The following is a 22,361-nucleotide window of genomic DNA, read 5'->3' as shown; positions in this document are numbered from 1 at the left end:
TTAAAGAGAGTCTACTGTAACTGTATCATGTGATGACAGATGGCAGATGAAACATCTGTTCACGGTCATCAGCAGAATTTTGTCACTGTCATGTTGCCATAGCTTGTGGCCTTGTTTCGTTACATGTTTAACATGCTTCTGAACTGCTGAAGTGCACATCTTGTGTTACTCTCACTCTCTTATAGAACTATAACTATTTCAGAAATACCTTGCCGCGAAAAGTACTTCAATGCGTTCAGCGGAAGTGGAGTTGTTGGCAATCAAAGATAACTGTACGATTCATTTCACGGTGCTTCGGCTCCTCCTCCAATGCCTTGCATGGCTACGGCTACGGCGGAGTAGGGCATGCCCACAAGGCCCCGCCTACTGAACGTCACCGTGGCGTGCAGTTCAAATTTGATGTTGAACGTTCGTGTAGACGCCAATATTTGCAATTTGGGCAGCTACAATGTGCCAAGCGCAGTTGTCCTCAGCAAGCCACGGCGTGCTCAGCGAGCAGACTCGTCGTGGCATGCTGCAGCAGCCGAGGTATTTACCCTACGTAGCAGATTGCAGCTACGTGCAACTGTAGTGCATATGCATGGCATTTGCTTTGTGCATGACAGAGCTTGAGTGTGCATTTGCACTCATATTGACACGTGTACTTATCTGTATCGGGCAACCACGTTTCGCCGCCTAACAAATGTAATCGCACAGCGTGGGACGCGCCTGCATGTATCCGAAGTTTCTGGAAAGTTATCGATGCTTCTATCCGCTGTCTGTTGTCGCCGAACCTTATGTTATCTGATTTCATCACCTGGCGCGAATGGTGTAGAACTTTGTGGAAGGCACGCGGGTCCGAACGATTAGTCTGGAACATTCGACGACTGCTCTATAAAAGCCGACGCGCTTGACCCGCTGATCAGATTTTCGACTATGGCCGACCGTGTTCGCCGCTATCGTTGTGCTATAAGTGTAGCCTCTTTTGTAGGCACAGGTTCGCCCAATAAAAGTTAGTTTTGTGTTTAACAGTATTGCTACTGTGTTCTTTGACGTCACGACCACGTGACAATATTTTCCAGTCTGGCCGTGCTATGTGTTGCGGGCCAGCTTTGTCCTGCACCAGCTTGACGGACAGATAATAGCCATATCCAACTTGCACATTTTGAAGCGCTGTCATTAGCTCAGTACTGCCAAGGTGTCTAGCTACCAGCGTCCAGGAGAGAGTGTGTGCTAACAAGCATGCATGTTGGCAGTAATATGATATTCATACTTCCGGAAGTATGTAATTCATACTGACATTTGAGATGTATATTTTTCACTTACTTCAGCCTGTTTATTAAACTGTGTCAATAAGTATACACAGTAACAGCAGGAAGAAGCGCAGTGATCCAAACACTTTTCTTCATTGATGTCAACTATTGGCCAATAGCAGCCACGTATGGGAATCTTCTATATTACGAAATAGGGCAGCCCAAAAAGAGTGAGCAGAAGGCTTCTGTTGAAAAGAGAGCGTTTGAGAAAAAGGTGACTTCATACTAAAATACTTTCTAAAAACCACACTACCACACTACGATACTTTCTTTATATCCATTATTTGTTATAAGCATATATGCATTACATGCTGATATTGGTGCACAACATTTTAGATTTGCTTCACTATAACCAATAATTCATTATGTCAGTATTCATTATAGTCAATTTTTGACTGATCTTGGCGAGAAACAGTTTAGATTTGCCATATTCATTACAGTAGAATATCAATAAATGGAACCTCAAGGGACTGAATATGTTCCGAATAAGAGGGAGCTTCGGTTTACTCAGAAAGATGTGCAGAGGTGCAGCACTATGTATCATATGCCCTGTTAACACTGTTAGACATGTTAAGAGCAAAGAAGGGAATGTAGCGCTGAATGCGACTTCTGGATTGACTAGGCTTCGCTAGTTTTGATTTAGAGGCAGCACTGGCAGCATATTAAAGCAAGAACATTGCTTTTGCTGCTCAACTCGGTGGCTCAATTAGCATAAGGTCATGCTGGTGTAATCCAATGACTCACAATGACAATGAGGTGTCTGAAATTTCAGTTGTTCTTATTTTGGCCATCTATGGAGCGTGTGGCACACGATGCCACCAAGCTGTCCGGACTGGAAATGCTATGCACTAACCATCTGTGAAATTTTTGCTTGCTTGAGTCTTTGTCGCTGCATTTTAAGGATGGCTTTCTGCATAAACGACAGGTATAGCAAAATTAATATTTCATGTTGGATTTTCCTGAAACAAGAAGAAAAAGAGCTTTATAGAGCTTGCTTTCGTTGTTCTGCTTACTGAGAGCTGCGAAAATTTTGGTTCTGATTAATGAGACTGTTTTTGCATTATCAAAGTACAAGACCAACTGATATAGACGCGGTTGTTCTATCTACCTAGGTCCCGCTGTATATAAAGTTTTTACGATGCACAAGTGACACTGCATTTCTTAATTTCATGACATGCTGTCTGTTGATACACTTGCACTGCTAAACATTAAGTCAAGCTGAAGTGATAAGTCAGTGCTTCAAGGAGCTTTCATTAGCTTCATAGGTTTATAAGCTGTCATAAGCAAGAAAATGATGTAAGCTTAGGACAGGATTGGCATCACCAGTGTTAAAACATATTACTGGCTTTCATAATGTGATGCACACTGTTTATAAATAGTTAAACTCACCGACAACTTTTTGTGGCTATGAAGGGAAAGCTACGAAAGCAAAGCACACACAAGTGAGAGCACTTCTGAAAAGAGTCCCGCGTTTTAACCCATGTTAGTTCACGCTGGAAAAGAGAAAACCTAAACACTTTATTGGCAACAGTTCAATAAGACAGAACGCACCACTGAGTGTAAAGGTTTACTCATTTTGCGGCTTTTCCCTTGTGTGTCTAAGGAAATGCGAGACCGTAGCACGTGGAAGCTGCGTCGATTCAGCGTCTGTTCCGACAACCGAAATCACTGCCAAACGCTGCCGGACTACTTGGCGCTGTAACACGTGTGCAGCAGCCAAGCGCCCTTCGTAGCCACAGAAAGTTGTTCACGAGTATGATAAATTGTGGTGAACCCCTGATAATAAACAAAGTTATAAACATGATAATACACAAATCATGAAAGAACATGCAACATGGAATGGAAAAAACGCTGGTATGCTGAGATGTAGGTGCTCATCACAGAAATGCAGATGCTCAGATTTGTTCCAGAGACCTCCACTATGGCGTCTCCTGTGGCCCACTACGAAGCTTTGGGATGTAGAGCCACAAGAGTAATTAATATCAATCATTCAGAAAAAGTCGCAGTTTCGCCCAAAAGGCGAACCATAGATTGCGATAGCAAATTAGTGGACAGCTATACTAATTAAAGATAGTAGCTTTATTGACCGCATAAAGTTGTAAACATAGGCACGCTAACTAAATTAACAAGCATGGTGTCACGCAAGCACAAGCAAACATGAACATATCTCCCTCGATGACAGAGCAAAATCGCTGTCAAAATGCTGGAGTGAGTAATTGGGGAAGCAGCAGCGAGCGAATTGACTTTCCTGCTACCGCCCACATCAATGCGAACCAAGCGAAAATACAGCATGTGGCAGACTCTGTACGCATTGCAGATGGCTTTCAAGATGAAGCGACCCGGGTGGGAGCGCACAGTCACATGGGCCGCCCGGAGGACCATGCGTCCCCCCTCCCTGCCCTGCTCTCAGAGCCTTGCACGTGACGGCATTGCGAGATTTCGTGTGTGAGATTGAGCCGCACATACAGCGTACGAAGTGCGGCGACGATTTATCGCACTTGAACTTTGTATGGAACCTCACGGCGATGGCAGAAATGCGCTTCGGTCATATAATTGCTATCGCAAAAGTAAAAAAGGGCCTCCTACAGGACCACAGAAAGGCACCTGTGTCTCATACTTTGGACATGGCACCTGTGTTTGTTCACCTGTTTGTTTCACCTTCCTGTGATCCTGTAATTGGTGTTGCTTTCTTTCTCTTTTTTTAAATATATATTGTTGCTGAACAACTAGCCCAACTTCACATCCAACGCTTGTTTCATGAAAGTCTTAAACATTGTACAGATCGGGCTCTCAGGAGGAACAGGCCACACACACGTGTTCCTTCACGTCTCCTGTGCTAGATTCACAACATGGAACCCTTCTGCGATGATGTACGCTTAAGCCCAAATCACAACTTCGACCAATTCTGTTGGCAGATTGTTTGGATGCGACTTCCCGCTGGGCCCTCTGACGGTGAGCTACACTTTCAAGCAGCAGAAGCCCTGCAGCTCAATGGAGAATGACATTGTGCTGGTCTTGAAAGCAACGACCAAGGGCGAGAGAGAGGAGCTCCTGCTGGGCGTCGTCGTTACGGTACCTAACGAGGAATGTTATGCTGTGGTTCACGACATCTCTGTGTCCAACAACAGCCCAGATGTCTCTGGAAACAGTTGGATAACCAGGTGCGTAGGAAAGCCAAAGTTTGTTTATGTAACAGCAATTTAGGAGTGCTCAGTTTTGAAAGTGAACACCAAGACTATTGTTACATACATTGCAGAGATCTGACTCGGTTTTATTGAGGTAGCTAGAATCAAAGCACAAAAAAGTATGGCAATCACAAAAAACCACAGCCTTTCTCTTACTTGTTCAGCACCCCCTATAATGGTCTTCAGCTTCTACGTATTCTCGCATTGCTCCTGTTGCAGACAAAGCCCTCAGGGCAACTCGCTCAGGTTGTCATGGGGTAAAAAGTTTCAGGCGGGCAACACGCATGACCTCATCCTTGGATGAGCGTCAGCCACTTTAGTAATTAAGGTGCACTATCCTGTAGCTCACCTCGTTGAGGTAATCAGAAACAACCAACGGCCCGGCATAATGTGCAAGCAGTTTTTGGCCCAAGCCACGTTTGCATATTAGAGTCCACGACCACAAGGTCACCAGGAGCATAATTCTGTGTTGAATATTACGTTGTGCTTTGGACTCTGCTTGTATGGCCAGTTCGTGCAAATTAGCCAGTCGGTGGGATTCCTCTGCATGAAAAAAAGCCTATATATATATGCATTACAGAAGTCATTGTGGATGAGAAAAAGAAAAGTATTGCCCAGCGTAATGAAGAAATTAGCCAGTGTAAACGCAAGGGGCTGTAGCCAGTAATTTAATGTTTTGCTATATTGAAAACACAGATCATGAATGGTGATACTTCACTGCGTTTTTGCGGTCCAAAGTGATGTAGATTGACAGCATTTAGATCAGTGTTCAGTTCATGCTTGGTAAAGGCATTAGGTTGCAGGTGTCAAGATGTTGAATGTCGAAAGTTTAAGGTGCACAAAGTAGTTGTTTCACATTGTCAGTTGTAAACAAGGGGACCATGGTCAACAATTATTACGCGAGGTGGACAGTGGAGTATGATTGAATGTAGAATGAAGTGACAAACTTGGGCTGTGGTTGCTGATGTTAGGGCCGCCATTTTGCAGTAGTGAATCAAGTAGTTGACACACCAGCAACAATTCAGTGGTTGCTTTTCAAAGAGGACTTGGCAATTCTTGAATGATTCCATCTGCCGGCATCTCTGTCACTTGCTCGTCAATGACCTGGCACTCCGACGATGACACTCTGCAAGGTTTCTGCTATATGGGGTGTGCTGGCGCTGTGTGATTTCGATGTCAGATTCGAGACCAAGTCGGTAAACAGAATGCACGCAGCAGATAATGAAAGAATGACTGCATCCGTAGAACACTTACACTATAAGAAATCCAATAGCTCAAACACCTCTGATTTATTGAGAGAGAGAAAAATAGAAGGTAATGGGTGCATTAATTAGGCTGACATCTGTGCATTAAAATGTTGTCTGCAAGCCCTCATGCCGCATTTCAGTGCATGTTGGTAGCCAAATATACCAACTGAATGTTCTTTTTAAATGTGGACCACGCACTAAATGTGGACCGTGTTTGAAAAGTGAACCATTGTGACACCTGTTCCACTGTATCTGCTAGATGTTGTGTCCAGGAAGTAGCCTGTACTGAATACACATTTCGAAAACAAGGTCGTCTTAGCTTACTTCATGTGGGTTTGGCATATCTGGGATCTAGGTATCTTGTAACCACTTGTAGACTTGTAGATGTCATGTAAACATGAGAATGTTATTGAATGATACCTCTACATGCCAAGGACACATAGCAATAATCAGCAGCAACATACATAATCAAGGTAAAATCAAACATGAGAATAATTAGCTGTAAATGAGGCGGGATGTGGTTGCCTGTGTTGCTGTCACCCCCATTGCACGAATGGTTTTGTGGCTGCATAATCAAACATTTAACCATCGCTACATTTCAGCCTCTATGTATGCCCACACTTGGCTGGCCCTTCTTTGACACGTCTCTGGCCATTTCTGCTGGCCGTTGTTTCTTGAAAGTGCACAGTTCACCCAACAACTGTTCACTCGATTCTACTTGCTGTCATTTCCAAGAAATATTTATTTTGACACCTGGGTTGGTATAATATAGTTTATTCCTGCCGCTCGATTCTGTCCGACTCAACCACTTTCAATAATGCTATACATCTGCTATGATGACTAGCCCATGTTTCTTCTTACAAATAACTTCATGCAAAGTGCTTTGTGGATATAGACCCAGGACTTCTTATACATGGCTGGCTGCTGCATCATCCACCGTTTACAACTGGCTGGTCCCATTGATAATGCGGGCGGAGCATCGCTCTGACCACTGATGAAGCACAGCCCTGTTCAGCCATTTCTGCTTGCTGTTGTTCCTGGAATCGCCATGTATGGAATGCACATTTTTATTGGGATATTGCCCTTGAGACTGGCATGGTCATCCTGATGTAGGTATTCAAGGAGAGGGTGGGACCTTTCGTCACCGTTGGAGGTGTTTACGTTTCTAGGAGCGTCTCGCCTTTGGTGGCGATGGTGAGGTTCGCTCCTGCCTCTTTTCTCTATACCCTACCCATCTTCCTGCACCCCAGCATAAGCCACAGAGCCACCCCTTTCTCAATAAAATTAATTTATTAATTCATTCATTCACTTTACACCTATTAGGCCATTTTATTCTGCTGCTGTTTCTTACAAGCACCGTGTACCAAATGCCCACTTTGACATCTGTTCACCCATTTCTGCTTGCTGTTGCCAGGAAATACAGCATTGAGGACCTGAGAACCACCGACTGTGCCATTCTGGAAGAGATAGGCTTCTCATTTGTCTCACCACAAGCAAACATTTGCCTCTTGGGTGAGCTTGTGGTGGACCGGCCAGAAAAGATGAAGAGCAATCAGGCAGCATCTACAGGCAACGATGGAAATGACGTTTCTGACGACTCCGGTCCCGAGGCGGCAATGTGTAGCGATGGAGACGGTTCTGAAGAGCCCGAGAAACAGCCACCGCAAGCCAAAGACAGCACATCGTGACAGATGCCATGTTGGCATTGTATTCGACTTTAAAATTTTGCTTTCCCGTTTTGAATAAGCAACAGAAGGCATCTGCTTTTGTAATATACCGTATATATGTACAGAACATTATAAACACATTATTACTTGACGTATGAAAGAGAGTTCAAACACAAAGGAAGTTCACTGGAAGATGGGAGGCTCAAGTAATCAACAGTGTTCGAACAAGAAAAAGTGTGAAGATCCAACGTACATATTGTAATAGTATGTGAACCTAAGCTTTCATGAAGCAGTTGATCAAATGCTATGAGTTTTTCTATTTCATTCCTGCGTCCTTGGTGCGTAAGAAATTGGCGCCATGTGCCTGTGCTCTCGCGCACCTGCGATATGCATTGCGACACACGCAGCTGTCCTCTCAGAGAGCTAGTTGGCATCGGCATGATAGAAGCATACGTGCAATTGTGACCTAATGGTTAGAGCATCGGCCTGCCATGCTGGAGCACTGAGGTTCTATCCCATCTTCGCACACATAATTAAATATTTTTTTTGTTTATGTCAGAACTATTTGACAATACATCAGCAGCACCCAGCTACCACGCTTGGGCAACTCCAGCTGGCAAAGAAAGTTTCGCTTTAAAAGTTTCTATAAGCAATGTTTCAACAATTGGAATCGTCAAAACATTGACCCCTGCTAGACCACTGCTGGCCACATTATGAAAAGAATCTGTCATAAGCAGTTTGATGCTGGAATGAAGATTAACCTGTTTAGGAATATTGTTTTTATTAGGCAATACCAAATTGTGTACATTGACACAATTGTTTTGTCAATGGGGTGTTTTGATGCCCCGTAGGGTGCTTTAGCATGCACCTATAAATCTATGTGAACATGCGTTTTTGTATTTTGCTCCCATCGCAATGCGACTGCCGTGGCCGGGATTGATCAAACTCGTGACCTCAAGTTCAGCAGCACCTCTATCCATGTGTTCAGCAAGTGCTGTCGTTAATATGTTATGATCACTCTGTGAGTTGGCATAAGAAGAGAGAGATATTGCAATTTGTGATCTCTCTTGACTAGACCCACTTCAGCACATGTCGTAGTGCAGCATCTTTATTCAGCAAAGTGCACGCTTAAACTTGAAGGCGACCTTTGGAGAAAGGCCTGAACTTGCAACCAGCATCAGAGAGCTGGCCGTGGGGCCTGTGAAAATATTCACGCACTCAAACATACGGGCCACAGTCAAGAGTAGATGCCAGTATGTAGCCTCGTAGAGTTGCAACTTGTTCGAAAATGAAAAATAACCTGAGAGAGGGAGAATTTTCTGGCTACCATGCTGATAAATGGCGGGTAAGTTATCTTTCTGAATGCCCTTTTTGGCACTTATCCGCAGTGAGGGACTGGCCATGAATCGGGTGGTTAAAAGACAAAGACGAGGCTAACTAACGGTTCAGAAGTGCTAACGTTTCGGAAGTGCTCACGTCTTTATCATATTACCACCTGGTTCATATGGCCTATCCCCCCACTAGGTTTATGCCATTAAACGAGGAATCATCATCACCACCACTTCCAAAGCCAGGTTGTCACATTTCAATTAAGATGCTATCGCCCAATTCACTGCCTATCGATCACCCGTAGTTGGTTGCGCCACATCACATACGATCAGTCAATGAACCAACCAAAACAACACTTTCAGTATTATAGATTGTGGAAAAAAGAACTTAAGAAACAATATGGTGAATGAAAGAAAAAGAATAACCAATTTAGCAATGTAACTGAATTGGGTTCAGTAAAGTAAGGTATGCAAATAGTTATGCTGAGAATTAGGAGACTGAAACGAAGCAGCATGTGATAGTAATATTTTCTAGACTTCCTTCACCCTTTTTCAGCAAACTGCCCAATTTCTGGCCCGTCCCCCACAGATGGTATGTGTTACTTGTGTGTGCAGAGGAATGACAAAAACGTGCAGCGTGCAATTGCAGTGCGATGCTGTACGCCACGCCTAAATATTTACCTACACAGGTCTGGCCTGGCACTGTCCCCTCTATGTCATATCTGCAAAGATCCTGGAACCATTGATTATTTTGTATTAACCTGCTGCCGATTCGCAGTCCAGAGAAAGAAATACTTCGAAATTCCATTCCAAAAAATTAGCCATTCCTATGACACTGAAAAGATTCTCTCCTCTGGGGAAACTACATTGAGCTTTAGCCATAGGAGCCTATGCAGGGCCATATGTGAGTTCCTTTGTGACACAAGGAGAATACCTAGTTAATTTACTGATTTATTATTCATTATTTTACAAAATTTCAATTTACAAATTCAATTTCAAAAACACATGCTTTCCTGTAACCGCTTTCCGTTTAACTGTTGGCTTCTTGGCCAATGCCCCATAGTGGGTATGCACCATGGTACAGGAAGGAAGCAAGCGACCAAGCGTGGCGCTCGACGCATCATCAGAAGAAGAGTCTCAACGGCTGGCCACGACGGTACCAGGCACCAACAGGCAAGCGAGCAAGCAAGGCACCACTGGTACGATAGAGTATGTCGGCGGTCAGCCCGTTGAAGTCGCTGAACGACCTCATCCGCTTCAGACGACCGCCGCTTTGCGCTGTGGAGCCGCTGAGAGATATAGAGCGGGGCAAACCGGGGCGCCCGAAAATCCTTTTCTGTCACGACATGGACGGCTACCTGGAAGACAAGTGAGTGACATATGCAACTCGATAATTACACGCCGATTATAATTAGCGCAGTCAGAGAGAGATTTATTTGTAACAAAATGAATGAGGGGCGGTTTTAACAGCTTGCCAGCAAAGGGGTGGCATAAATAAAAGGGAAAAAAAAAATTCACCGACGATTACGATACTCCCTAATGGGAAATTTGAGTGCAGCTCTACACGTGTTTCCATTTCACTATATATTGTCTGGCACAGACAATCTGTATCGTGCGGCACGTTGCAAATGGAACGAAGTCTGGCACAACTGCCTTGCTAAAGGGGAGATCGCGAGAGGTAGCATGTGGATGATGCCTGGGTGCAATTCACAGCAGCCTCCGCAGACAGACCTCCGATCATGCAGCGCTTTGTTTCCATACAGACTGATAGATGAACCCTTTAAATCGGGCTGCAGCACACGCCACCTAGCCGTGACTAGTAATATATTTTATACTTAGTGGAGGGTGAAATATCACTCTTGCCTTGATTTTAGCCACCAATCAGATAACCTCCATTCGGCTATTTCTACCTGCTTAAAGTCTATTTTGCCCTCCACTGTCCCTAAACCTCGATGTGCACTACTCTGGCGCCATCTCGTAGCCATCGTCACCGCAAAGCCCGTCTTGCGCGGCACTATACGCTTTTCTTCACATGCTTTTGCCATACCATCCTCCTTTGCTTTCCTCCTCGCACTCTCTCCGCTATTGCCGCCTTCAGTCTCCGGGTTCGCTTTCATCATTTGCTGTGCTTGTTCGCTTGGTTTCGAGGGGCAACGTCGACGCTCACCGCAGGAACGGGCGCCTAAGAGCTGTGCTCTAACATGGCAGTTTCGCCGCGACGGCGAAGCATCGATTGTGATAGCAATTTATGAGACAGCTACATATGAAGCAGAGCAAGCCCCTGAAGGCTGACAATTTTTTGTTATTAAGTTAAAAGCGCTTCTTTGAAAGGCCCATCAAGAACCTCGTGAAAAGTCCTTGAGTGCGCTGAGCGACACGCCAGTCGCTGGCTATATGACTAAGGACACAAAATAGGGCGACAAGATTCCTTTCATTTGCTCTATGAAAACAATCTTATTGTGCTGTTGCCGTTCCACTGCTCTTCTTATACAATTGTAATTGCTGGTTCCCATGTTCTGCCTGTTTTCAGGTATCTTTACGGCAGCGACAAGAAGGACAGCTACAGGTTCCACCACTGGCAAATTATTGACACCTTTGTATATTATTCGCACCACATGGTCACCATCCCTCCTCCCTGCTGGATCACAGCTGCCCACAAGCATGGAGTGAAAGTATTGGGTGAGGCTGGCTTGTGCTTACCGCATTCACTGCTTCACGAATAACCTGTGGGTCACTCCGGGCATTGTTGCTATGTGTTGCCCCATGTACAAGTTATTTCATATTGTAAATGTTATAGTAGCTCTTACACACATGAAAGCCATCCTGAAAGTGGCATAGCTCAAAATTATTTTCACATAAGCAAGAAATGCCAAGAGCAGCATGATAAAGTTGTTAAACAGCAGTGTGTTAAAGATTGCATAACAAACGAGAATGATGAGGTGCCATTCTGCAATACGTGTAGGATGGCTATTGAATCCTTTCTTGAAATTCTGCATTTTTATTTAGCGAATACACATGTAGGATTCTGTGGTGACATGTATCTGCAGGCAAGAGGTGTGTGCATCGGGACAAAGGTAGCTCCCATCCTTAGTAGCATTTTTTTGGGAAGCATAGACAGAGAACTGACAAAAGATTTAGAAGGTGTAGTATATAAGGTATACAGATATGTCGATGGCTACTTGATTTTTATACACTGTATTTTTATACTGATTTTTATACAGTGTATAATAGCTGTGTCTTGCCAGTACTCACCTACGGGGCAGAAACCTGGAGGCTTACAAAAAGGGTTCTACTTAAATTGAGGGCGACGCAATGAGCTATGAAAAGAAGAATGGTGGATTTAACGTTAAGGGATAAGAAAAGAGCAGATTGGGTGAGGGAACAAACGTGAGTTAATGACATCTTAGTTGAAATCAAGAAAAAGAAATGGGGCATGGGCAGGACATGTAATGAGAAAGGAAGATAACCGATGGTCATTAAGGGTTACGGACTGGATTCCAAGGGACGGGAAGTGTAGCAGGGGGCGGCAGAAGGTTAGGTGGGCGGATGAGATTAAGAAGTTTGCAGGGACAACATGGCCACAATTAGTACATGACCGGGGTAGTTGGAGAAGTATGGGAGAGGCCTTTGCCCTGCAGTGGGCGTAACCAGGCTGATGATGACTTGATTTTAGGCTGTCATGTAGACAAGGGTGCTTTCAGGAATAGGGTAGTAGAGGCCTTCCATTCTCTGGGAAAGGGCTTGGCATTTACTTTGGAAGTACCGGTAGATAATAAGCTTCAGTTTCTTGATGTCAAGTTAGAATTTCTACCGGAACAAGTGTGTTGGTCATTCTCACCCCAAGCTGGAAAACCGCTAATTAACTATGCCTCAAACCATTCCAGGCTTGTGAAGAATGGGATAGTCATTTCGTGTTTCTGGTCAGCGTTGATGAAGCCATGTCACCACACTGTAAATAGTGCATTTCCTGAGCAAGTTGATAGGTTGAGAAAGGCTGGGTACCCGCTCGCTGTGATAGACTAATGAAAAAAACTTAAACAGGATAAAGAACAATGCACGAAGAATCAAAGGCAGAAGGATTTGGCTTCCAAGGTTTCAGTGATTCCGCATGTTCAAAGCCTTTCACACAGACTTAAAAAGGTGGCTCGGAGTTACGAAGTAAAAGTGGTGTTTTTGGCAAAAAACAAAATAGGTAGTGTGTGTTCTAAGGTTAAAAATAAGTTCGAAAGAAAGGATGATACAAAGAATGAATGTAACATTAAACATCCACGTAAGAACCAATTTGTTGATTGCGCAAAAAACGTTGTTTATCAGATTCCTATGATGCGTGGTCATGTGTACGTAGGGCAGACTTCGATATGCATCAACACGAGACTAAGGGAACACTTATCTAGTCTGAAAGGTCGCCCTGGTACGCATTTGGCAATGCATTGTCAAGAACACGATTGCTCACCGTGTCTTAGTAGCACTGAAATTTTGTATAGGCATAGGAATCAAACCGCGAGAAAAATTGTGGAAGCGCACTGGATCGAAAAACAAAAGGAAAAATGCATCAGCCATCCTTTTGTTTCACTGCTGGATAAAGAAAATTTCCTTCTGTCATCACATCTTTAATGCATTTTCATCGTAAGTGCTTGTTACATGCGCCTTGCTGTTTTTATGTTGATCAGGTAGCTTTGATCCACGGCATTTGATCTCAAGAGTTATATGCGCTATAGGCGTGCTCTGTTTGACTGGATTGCGCAGATATGTGGGTATTTAAGCAGGAAGTTCTTCAAAAATAAAACCAGTTGTTAGAAAGTGCTCGCCCTTGTGTTGCCCCTCATATTTGTCCCTGTTTGTTTGCGCACAAAAAGTTTTTAAGAAATGAATCTGTTCCAATTAAGCCGACTTGCAGTTATGCTTCAAAATTAAATTGTATCTATAGACTATATTAATGTTATACTCTAAAAAAATATTTTATACAGTACTGTCAACACTGACATCATAATTCAGTGTCATTAAACACAATTGTCATATTAGGGGACTCGAATGACAAGCTTCGTGAACGCCAAACTCGTGATTACACTGCTATCACATTTTCACAAAGTAAAAAAAAACCTAATAGGTCGAGGCAACTTCATACTTCAAAATAACCATAGGTACTGATGCAAAAGTTACTATAATCAAAAACTTTTTGTCACAGATTCGTTTTCACGTTATGCCTGTTCAGAATTCTCATGTAACTGTACGCCAGCCATTTTTGTGCCTATCAATGAGTATATTAACGGGCTTTTTGTCTTCTCAGGAACCTTTACTCTGGAATCAGAAGAAGGAAGAAACGCTTTCAAGAAGATCAAGGGTGGCAACCAAGTTGCTACAATCGCCTCTCAGCTGGCCCTGATTGCTGCTCGGTCCAGTTTTGATGGATGGCTTGTCCGCATCGCAGCGAAAATGGTTAGTGCTCCAATTCCCTGGTGTAGTACACAGCTGAACCTTGTTATAACAAACAGGCTTGTGCAAAAAAAAAAAAAAAAGGAAAATACTCCGTTATAGCGGGCTTTTCGGTAATCCAAACAAACGTAAACAAACTTTTATAATGTGTTATATGTAGAGTAATTTTTAGCGTGCAAAAGAAGCGAGTAAAAAAAATAATTTATTGATGACACAACTACGTGCAGCAAACAGTAATTTTTGCTTGTAGCTTCGAGCTGTTTTTCAGAAATTAACGCCTGCTATGGGTGTGATTACATGGAAGTGCATGGTGAAAGCACTCGGTAGCCGGTTTCTGTGGACGGAATAGTCCCAAATGTACGTTTTGGACTCTTGTGTTAGGCTGCCGTCACAAATGCAGGTGAACCTGGAAATGAAACAATGCGTTGGAGTTAGTTTTGGAATCTTTTGAACTAGAATTTATGCTGACAGCTTTTACAAGAAATGAGTAAAACTTGAGCGATTAGCCCACTGCATTTTGTCTCCAGGATGGCAGCGTTGGCCACTTTGTCAACGAGCTGCTTTCAGCCATAACCAAAGAGACGCACCGTTCCGTGCCTGGCTCCGTCGTCATCTGGCACGACAGCATCCTGCCCAATGGAACGGTTGAGCCGCAGAACGAACTGAACGACAGAAACCAACGCTTCTTCAGCCTGTGTGATGGAATCCTCCTTAACTACCAGTGGGACGAGAGGCTGCTTCACAACTCTGCCGACAAGGCAGGCGAACGCAAGGGAGACGTCTATGTCGGCATCGACGTCTTCGCACGGGACACGTGCTATGATGGTGGCTATGACATGCACAAGGTAAGCTTTGGTGTGTGGTCTCTCTGGTTAACCTCCCGGCCTTTCATCCCATTATTTCTGTTTCTGTCCCAAGGTTCTTGCTATACTCATGGTCAACTTCCTGTGGCAATGATGGGAAAGCTGGGAATGATGGGTCGGAGCTTCTGCACGTGTTACTACGCCAAGTAGTCCGGCAGCGTTTGACAATGCTTTTGGTTTCTTGGAACAGATATCAAATCAGCGCTGCCTCAAGGTGTTGTGGCTCCGCATTTGCCCAAATACACAAGAGAAAAGCAAAAAATAAGTCAAGTTTAGAAGTCAGCGGTATATTTTGCCTTATTTTGCAGTTGTAAATGAGATATTTATGTTTTCTCAAGTTAAACTAATGCAGAGGAGAATTCGGGACTCTTTCCATGAATTCTCTTGCATGTGCTTTGCCTCCGTAGCCTTCTCTTCTGTCACAGAAACATGTCTGTGACAGTTTCCACAAGCCCAGGCAGCATTAACCATTCCTCTGATGGGCATACATTCATGCTTTTTTGTAAGTGTGCGTTACCTAGTTATGAACATTACACTTTTGATTTGTTAACTTGTACTTGCCACGAACTCGCATTATATACCCATAAATAAGAAACTATTATATATTCGGCTACATCTTGTGCTGTTGTACAAGGCTTGGGACTATTTACCGTTCAGTTTGGCAGATCACTTCTGCGAATTCCCGTATGGTGGAGGAAGGTTCATGAAAAGGAAGAATCGACGTCCACCTTGCTGTAGCAGGAAGCTACAAAGGATACCCATATGTACAGTGCTCAACGATTGAAATGCGATACTCAGACAGCATGGCAGCCGGTGCTTTTTGCGCCACTAGCGATCGCTGGGTTATTTCTGAGGAAGCCAAACGTAGTTACGACATAAAAAAATTCTCGCTTTCATCTGACACAAAAATGCATCATCTCAGTGTCACCAGTTCCCACTGGTGGCATAAGAAAGTACTGGCCGCCATGTTGTCCGAGTATCGTGTTTTAATTGCTGAACACTGTACACAAGTTCCCTTTGAAGCTTCTTGCATTAGTCAGGTGGATCACAATTCCATATTTCATTTGCTCTATATATGTATCTGTGTATTAGTGTTCCTCAGTACATATCTGCTGTTGAGTGTGGAGCCAGGGGTTTCATTTCTGGCCGCTGCAGCCGCATTCTGGTGGGGCCAGTTGACAATAACGCTTGTGTACTTTACGCATTAAACTCATTACAACCCCAGCATTAAACCCAGATATGCATTAAACCCCAGCAACCCCAGATAGCCAAAATTAATCCCGAGTTCTCCACTATGAACTCCCTCATAGCGCATAAGTTGCTTCGTGACATCAAAGCTCACAATTTGATTTGAACACACTGTACGATCGTCTTCCATAATTGCATGTTTATTTGTCCTCAAACTGCAACACAATATATTTCACAGTGTTTTGTTTAGACATATTGTATGTGCCACCATTACAACATATTAACGTGTGAAGCTCCTGACGGCTTAGTTGCCTGTGTAGCAACTAGGCAGGCTTAATCAGCATCTTGAAGGAAATGTTAAAGGGCCCCCTTTTGACCTTAGTGCAAAAGTGCTGTGCTTGATGGCTAGTGATTGCGAAGTGAGGCATTCTCTAACATAAGCTGACTTCAGGCGGGAACCGCACTAAGTACACAGACAAAGTGAAGCGGCGCATCGAAAATGACACATTGCACTGAATGACAACTGTTCTATTGTCGCGACAGGCAGACATTTAGGTACGCTGAAATGCTTCGTCAAAGGCATGACAACATGAAGACATAAAAAGTTAGGCAGAAGACAGTCACAAGCACGGGTGCATGTGCATGGAAAATGCGCCCCGCAGTAGGTTCGCGCGTGCGTGCACCGCCATTGGTTACTGCCCCCAGTTTCTCCTTTTATGTTTTCATGTCTTTGATGAAGTGTTCCAGCATATCTAAATGCTTGTCTGTCACAAAAAAGTAAATCAGTTTTCAGTCAGTGCAAAGTTTTTTTTTTTTTTCAATGTGCCTTCACTTTATCCAAGTCCTTAGTGCCGTTCCCGCTTGAATATATATATATATATATATATATATATATATATATATATATATATATATATATATATATATATATATATATATATACACATAAGCTAGCTGATGCTTTATGCTTTCACATTAATACATTATATTTGCAAGCCCAACGCCTATAATTTTCAATTTCATTTCAGGCAGTTGCGATTGTTCGCAGCTATGGGTTGTCAGCTGCCATATTTGGCGCCGGCTGGGTCTACGAGGTACAGGACAAGAGGAGGTTCACGGAGAACCAGTGCCTGTAAGTTCTGGAAGCTGTGATCTTCATTGTTTCAGATAAGAGGCCAGAGCACCTCTCCTAAGTCAAATCGCAGTTCTTGACGTTTTCTTGAGACTATACTTTGTAACTTGGGTCTGTATTCTCGAAATTTTTCTGCAAGTAGGAGCGATTCCTCAGTCGGCATTTCATCACCCGTCGCTTGTGATAGTGATTGGTGCGATAAATGGTGTTCGCCAAGGTAATAGCCAATCGCCGGCAGAACTCATACAAGAAAAACTTTATGTATATGGGCCCACATTACATGCATGTTAAAACTGATGCTTATAGCATACAAACATATATACTACATACGTTGGGTGGAAAAGTACAAAGTACAGAGCTGGACTGTCCGTACAATTGCTGCTGCAGTAACAAGATGGTTACATCAAAAAGGGAATTCACACCCGGAAGAGTAATCATGAAATGTTCCTTTAGCTGCCTTTGGCTTATTTCTTTTCTCACTCTGCATTACATTCTCTTAATGCAGGTTGTGGGCCCTGCCGGAGGAATGCAGCTCGGAGTGGTGGGCCAAGACGCTACCCCTGTCCAGCACGTTCTGCCAGGGATTCGGCACGAACCAGTACAAGCAAGGGCGGGTCAGCCAATCGCTAACTGAAGTGCGCGCATCTAGTGAAACGAGGGAAATATGTACAATTAACAGAAATGAGTCTTTTCGGAGTCACAGGATGTAACAACAAAATGAGTTTTCTCTATTTCACCCGTCAAATCGGAAACGCAGAGGTGGACTGTGAAACAACTACGCTCCAACTCCGCATCCTATGGCTGATGTGTTTGGAACAACTAAATTTGGAAGTGCCATATTTATTCGAACATAGGTAGACTTTCTTTTTTTTCGAGAATGATACCCGAATTGAGCTATCGAACTATATGTAGTACAGATTTTTGGGCTAGTTGTTTCGTTACAGTAATTGAGGTCATAGCGCTGAACTGACACGGACAAGAAAGATGACAGGATAGCCCACGTCCTGTCGTCTGTCTTGTCCCTGTCAGTTCAACGTTATGATCTCAATTTCTACCATTCTATATTTTTGAACTTAGCAAAAGTACGAGCTAACCGAGTTTCTCCGTCGTGCCCGCCACAAAGCCAGTCTGGAAAGCATCTAGACTGGCTTTAAGAAATTCTGCATGTCCTAAGCACTCGACAGCACCGAAGATGATGTCGTTTGGCATGCAGAGGACATATGTGAAGCATATCCAACAAGGACGACTCATTTGGCAGTTCTGACAAGGATGCAGCCTCTGGCATCCACTAGTGATATTTAGTAGTCAAGCTTACATTTTGTTTTTTGGTATTGTTTTAAAGATATCGGTCGACCAAATTCAAATATAATTTTTTTCACTTTTTAGTGAGTGCAATATAAAGGGATCGACCTATACTTGCAGTCAACCTATTCTTGAGTAAATACAGTAGTAACAATAAGGAAATAAAAAGTCACCATGACTGGATGTAATGAACCCAAAATTTGTGAAATAAAAAAGATAGGATTTTACTGCAGCAAATGCATCAGCCATAGAATTCGGAGGTAGTGCATGGTAGCTGTACATTCAATAATCAAGTTCTGCTGCTAACAGGTAGGTTGCAACTAAATTTAAAAAAAAAAACTATACTAAGAAAAAAGAAGTTGCACAACTTGGGTATAAGGGACCCAAAATTTAGAGATTTTCAGATAAATTTCAATTTATATATATTACTAGTGAATGCCTTCCAGGATTTATCAGAATTATCGCAAAGTGCAGACCCCTATCAGTATGCAAGCTTCGGAAGGCTACCGTCAACGTGTTCAGGTTGTCGGTATATATTCAGTTATCTGAAGAAGTAGAATTTATTACATGGTATGCTAGTGTGCAAAAGTTCATAAATCGTGTTCCAGTCCGTCATGCCAGTACCGTGGTTCAACCTGTCCAAGCAAGAACTCCAGCCCCGAGACCAGGGAATGAGGCTCTGTGGGGGCGGGGGGTCAGCCATGGTGCACACGACAGACGCGTACACAGGCGGTGGCTGTCTCCGTTTGGAGTATGATCCGAAACAGTCGCCAAGTTCCAGTGTCATCCCTTACTTCAGGTGAATCTGTGGTACCTTAACACAAAGATTAGGGTGGCTTATGGCATCATTTAGTATTGAAATGACTACAGGAAAGTCTGGTGCTGCGGTTCTTTGGCTACAATGCAAAGGTCGGTCGGTCGGTCGGTCGGTCGGTCGGTCGGTCGGGCAATCAATCAATCAGTATTATTACACTTGAACTTAATTAAGCATAGAAAATATACAGGCGAGGGTCTCAAAGTTGAAGACTGCAATGGGACCCTCGTTAGTGCATGGATTTGTCTAATCTTTGTACTAGTGGCCTCGGACGTTCTCTCGGCTTTATTTACTGTGCTTTGTACGACCTCATTGGCCTAAATGTCGGAGTAGTCATATTTTTGTAGAGGTGGAAGGCAATAAGGCTGCGAAAAAGCGTAACCATTCTAAATTGTAGCACTTATAACGCTATATTTCGTTGAACATGATCTTTTCAAATTCGCAAGGCTGTTCCAAGCTAAAAAAGAGTGAGTTTAGGCAAATCCATGAACCAATCCATCATTCTCATGGTGGCTTGACGCCCAACCTGCAGCTCCCGTAGACACTAACACCAGAGTTCCTTCTAGTAGCTATTGTAGGAAAGCCCGTGCTATGATCTATAACACTCTATGGTATGGCACTACTGTCTTGGTGAGAGAGAGAGAGAGGAGGGAAGAAGGAAAGGCAGCGAGGTTAACCAGACTGAGTCCAGTTTGCTACCCTACACGTGGGGAGGGGAATGGGGAGTGAAAGAGAGAGAACTTAGGTGTAGGATGTCTTGGTGAAATTACTACTAGGAGTGGTGTAAAAAGACCAGAGGCAAACTCGTCATTAAATTCATAGCTAAAGCACAGCAGCAATTCTGAAGCTTTTTCATCAAACTCCGGGTATGCTTTGAGTACTTTCTGTGGAGTGTTATTCTGTAACTGTGCCCAAGAAATTTCTGTCTTATAGTTGACTTCACTTTTCGCACCTTTACCAGACATCAGTGCTATCTCTGCGTTCAGCCTTTCCATTCTAGTCCACTTGATTGGTAATGTGAAAATGTATATGAATTGAATAAAGATGACTGACGTTGCAGCCTTTGTAATGCATAATAGCTTGGGCAAATTTAAGAACAGAAATATCCATGCTATTATCAATGTTGCTCTGTTAAAATCAAGTTCTATGAATTAGTTAATGCGCGTTTTGTTAACCTTTTTAGTCTTGAGGTACCAGTACACAGCTTGAAAAATATTTTGTGATGTAACCCCGAGTCAATCATGCAAAATATAATAAGGGACAGCACAATTATCATTGGAATAATGTCAGTGTCAGACCCCTAAGTGTTTGTTTCTAACATGCTTTATTTGGTGCAGTTTCTTCAGGCTCAATAAAGTTAAATATCTGAAGGAAACAAAAGAAACTGAAAAGTGTTTTCTTAGGTAGAGCTTCTGAAGAGTGCGAGAGGGTGCACGCATGTGCGGAGACTCCTTGCTGTATTACACATGGTAACATTTGACTGGTTTGTGTGTGTCGCCGGCATGTGTGACTAAACACTTGACATTTTCAATTATAGCACTTTTCTTCTGTAAAATGCAGTTGTTGCATTTTTGTAGGAAGTTAAATCACGTGATTCCAACTGAAATTATTAATGCGTACTTCCTGTTCTGCTAGTATAATGAGGCAGCCCAACTCTGCATGCTGGATGAGGAAATAGAATCAAGATCAACACTGCAGTAACTGATCGATTGACTGGACTTGACGTAAAAGAGCAACACCTGGGCAATCAGAGATGTCATATTGGGGCGTCACATAAAGATTCGGCCACCTGGGTATTTTTACAACACTACCTAAAATGAAGTAAGTGATCATTTCATCACTCAGCGCGTCATCAGAACGTGGCTGCTGCAGTTAGGATTCGAACCCGTGACCTCCTCTCACTCAGCTGTAGGACGCTACAGGCACGCGGACACCATGAAAGGGACCACATAGGTACTCACTGGTGCAAGAGTGCCAATGAATTACACATGCACGCAGACAAGCAAAAAAAGGAAAAGAAAGCTTCAAGAGAAAAACTATTCTGGGGGCCATTTCTACTCTCATCAAAAAAAAAAAAGTGCCGAGTGTCAAGTCGTGATCACGCCTGATGAACATTCCGGCACATCATTTTGTGTGAAAGGCCTCAAATTCTAGTAAGAGACAGCATTTTCTCTTTGTGCGAGGTGTCATCCCCATTGGTCACTTGATGACACCAGGCACCGGCACCCACAAGTTCACCCAGCACAAGTTTAGCTAAAACAACAGGTGGAGCTATCACAGTAAGTTCAGTAATAGCAAATTCAGCTGTTAGAGCAGGTTAAGCTGTCACAAGTTCAGCTATCATTACAAGTGCCGCTACAGCTGTGTGAGTTTGACTGCGCGAGTACAAGACTTAACAAATTTCCGCAGGTTGTTTGGCTGTGACGTGCCGCTGGACACTCTGTGTGTCAGCTACACGTACAAGACGCCGAGCTGTCTAGCAGGGCACGACATCAACCTGGTTTTGAAAGTCAGGGATGCGACAGGCAAGAGGGAAGAGTTGTCTCTGGGTTCAGTCATCACCGTGCCTCAGGGAGGCAACTACACTGCGCGGCGTGACATCGCCAACAACTCCCAAGGCGACCCGGGTAGCTCTGCAGCCCTTTGGTTGACAAGGTTCGTGCAAAAAAATGGGATATTAGCATCATCTTGGTTAACTATTCAGTTCATCTTCAATACAGGCTGAAAAGACACAGCTTATTAAGTACTCAAAGGGGAGCTTAAGCTGAAGATACAAAGGACAAAATGTGCATTGTAGGGCATGCACTTATTTGTACTGTGGCACATGTTCTTTTGTATTCTGCTAAATTTGATGGAAAGAAAAAGTTAAAATGTAGTCACTGTTGGAAGGGAAGTTTTTAGTTTAGGCCG

The 22,361-nt window shown here is 43.5% G+C and overlaps 1 protein-coding gene across 1 annotated transcript in view; it reads left to right on the top strand.

Annotated features, from left to right (window-relative positions):
* LOC142590113 (uncharacterized) overlaps positions 1–22,361 on the top strand; it is a 38,046-nt gene that overhangs the window by 11,531 nt on the left and 4,154 nt on the right. The window contains exons 8-15 of the mRNA XM_075701978.1: positions 4,208–4,453; positions 11,250–11,398; positions 14,007–14,155; positions 14,680–14,997; positions 17,232–17,335; positions 17,841–17,949; positions 19,246–19,436; positions 21,861–22,106. Of these exons, the coding sequence (XP_075558093.1) occupies positions 4,208–4,453; positions 11,250–11,398; positions 14,007–14,155; positions 14,680–14,997; positions 17,232–17,335; positions 17,841–17,949; positions 19,246–19,436; positions 21,861–22,106 (1,512 nt within the window). The remainder of the gene's footprint in view (positions 1–4,207; positions 4,454–11,249; positions 11,399–14,006; positions 14,156–14,679; positions 14,998–17,231; positions 17,336–17,840; positions 17,950–19,245; positions 19,437–21,860; positions 22,107–22,361) is intronic.

This window comes from Dermacentor variabilis, chromosome 8 (genome assembly GCF_050947875.1).
Source record: "Dermacentor variabilis isolate Ectoservices chromosome 8, ASM5094787v1, whole genome shotgun sequence".
Taxonomy (NCBI): Eukaryota; Metazoa; Arthropoda; class Arachnida; order Ixodida; family Ixodidae; genus Dermacentor; species Dermacentor variabilis.
This window is presented reverse-complemented; position numbering and strand designations above follow the sequence as displayed.